We start from the raw sequence: 1395 nt of genomic DNA on the forward strand, positions 1-1395 counted from the left end.
TTAAACAAAGGGACTCCTTGTGCAGAATTAATTTCATGTACTATCTCCCAGTGAACCCTCTGCAGAACAAGTCTGGAGGGCACGGAGGACAAGGCTGCCTGGGGATGTCAGATCTGGGAACCTGGGCCAGAGGTGTCATGTCTCACCCTCCTAGGGCTGGAGGAGAATGTGACAGTGACGGGGACGGGAATCTGTGTCTCACCCGCCCATGTGCCTATGTCATTGTGTGTTTCATCACTGGCAATATCCACACCTCACAGTAATAGTCAGCCTCGTCCTCGGCCCGGGCCCTGCTGATGGTCAGGGTGGCAGTGTTCCCTGAGATAGAGTCAGAGAATCAGTCAGGGAACCCTGAGGGCTGGTTGCCAAAATAATATGTGACCAGCACATGGGCCTGGCCAGGCTTCTACTGGTACCAGTGCATATAATTACATTCTCAGTGATATCTGCAGAACAGATGATTCTGGCCCTTTATCTCAGAGCCACAGACAGTGAGGGCAGCTAGGTCAGCTCATAGCAAACCAGGGAGCCTGCAAGAGAAAAGAGGAGAAAGGGCTGAGGATGAAGGGCCCGGTCCCAGGGGTTCCAAATGAGGTCCTGTCTAGGCTGAGACCAGGGTTTGGCAGAGCTCTAGCTCAGGGTCCTATGGGGGCTCAGATGTAGGCAGCGCCTCAGGGGCAGCACCTGTGCAGAGAATGAGGAGGGGGAACAGGTACGGGGTCCAGGCCATGGTAGGGTCTCCTCAGAGCTCTTTCTCCTGAGACCTCATTGGCCTCCCCAACCCCCTCTTATTCCTTTCTCAGTCCTTTGGGGATGGTGATGGTTTAGAGTTTATGCAAATGTACTCATTATCTGGCTTTCTTTTCTTTCTTTCTTTTTTCTTTTTTTTTCTTTATGCCTAAAGCACCTGGTCTTCCTAGGTGGTCTCCCATCCAAGTACTAACCAGGCCAGACCCTGCTTAGCTTACAAGATCAGACGGAATCAGGCTTGCTCAGAGTGGCATAGGCGCAGACTCATCTGGGTTTTGTAAGGGAGGAGTTAGCAGAGATCATTCTCACCTGCTAGAGGGGGCTGGGCAGGTGCCTGAAGAGGAAGGAGTAGAGTTCCCCAGCTGCTTCTAAGCTGCTTCTAAGAAAATCAGCCATAGACTCTAACTTTTTCTGATCACAGCCACCTTCCTGGGGTGCAAAAATATGGCTACTGTCCCAAACTCGTCTTGCACTAAAGCTCTAAACTAAAGTTGAGCATGTGTATCATCATCATCACCATCATCATGACCACAGTCCTCATAGTCATTATCACTAATATTATTTCCAATTCATCACAAACCTCTCAGAGTTCATGGGGTAGGAATTCCGCACTACACTTGGCTGCCATTTTGATGACCTGGGAAC

The 1395-nt window shown here is 50.4% G+C and overlaps 1 gene segment (V, D, J or C); it reads right to left on the bottom strand.

The window, feature by feature from the left end:
- Window positions 1-253: 253 nt before the first annotated feature.
- LOC105309121 overlaps window positions 254-1395 on the bottom strand; it is a gene marked incomplete at its 3' end in the record, with an annotated part of 5669 nt that continues 4527 nt past the window's right edge. The window contains 1 exon segment of the V gene segment in view: window positions 254-318. Coding sequence covers window positions 254-318 — 65 coding nt within the window.

This window comes from Pteropus vampyrus, unplaced genomic scaffold (genome assembly GCF_000151845.1).
Source record: "Pteropus vampyrus isolate Shadow unplaced genomic scaffold, Pvam_2.0 Scaffold673, whole genome shotgun sequence".
Taxonomy (NCBI): Eukaryota; Metazoa; Chordata; class Mammalia; order Chiroptera; family Pteropodidae; genus Pteropus; species Pteropus vampyrus.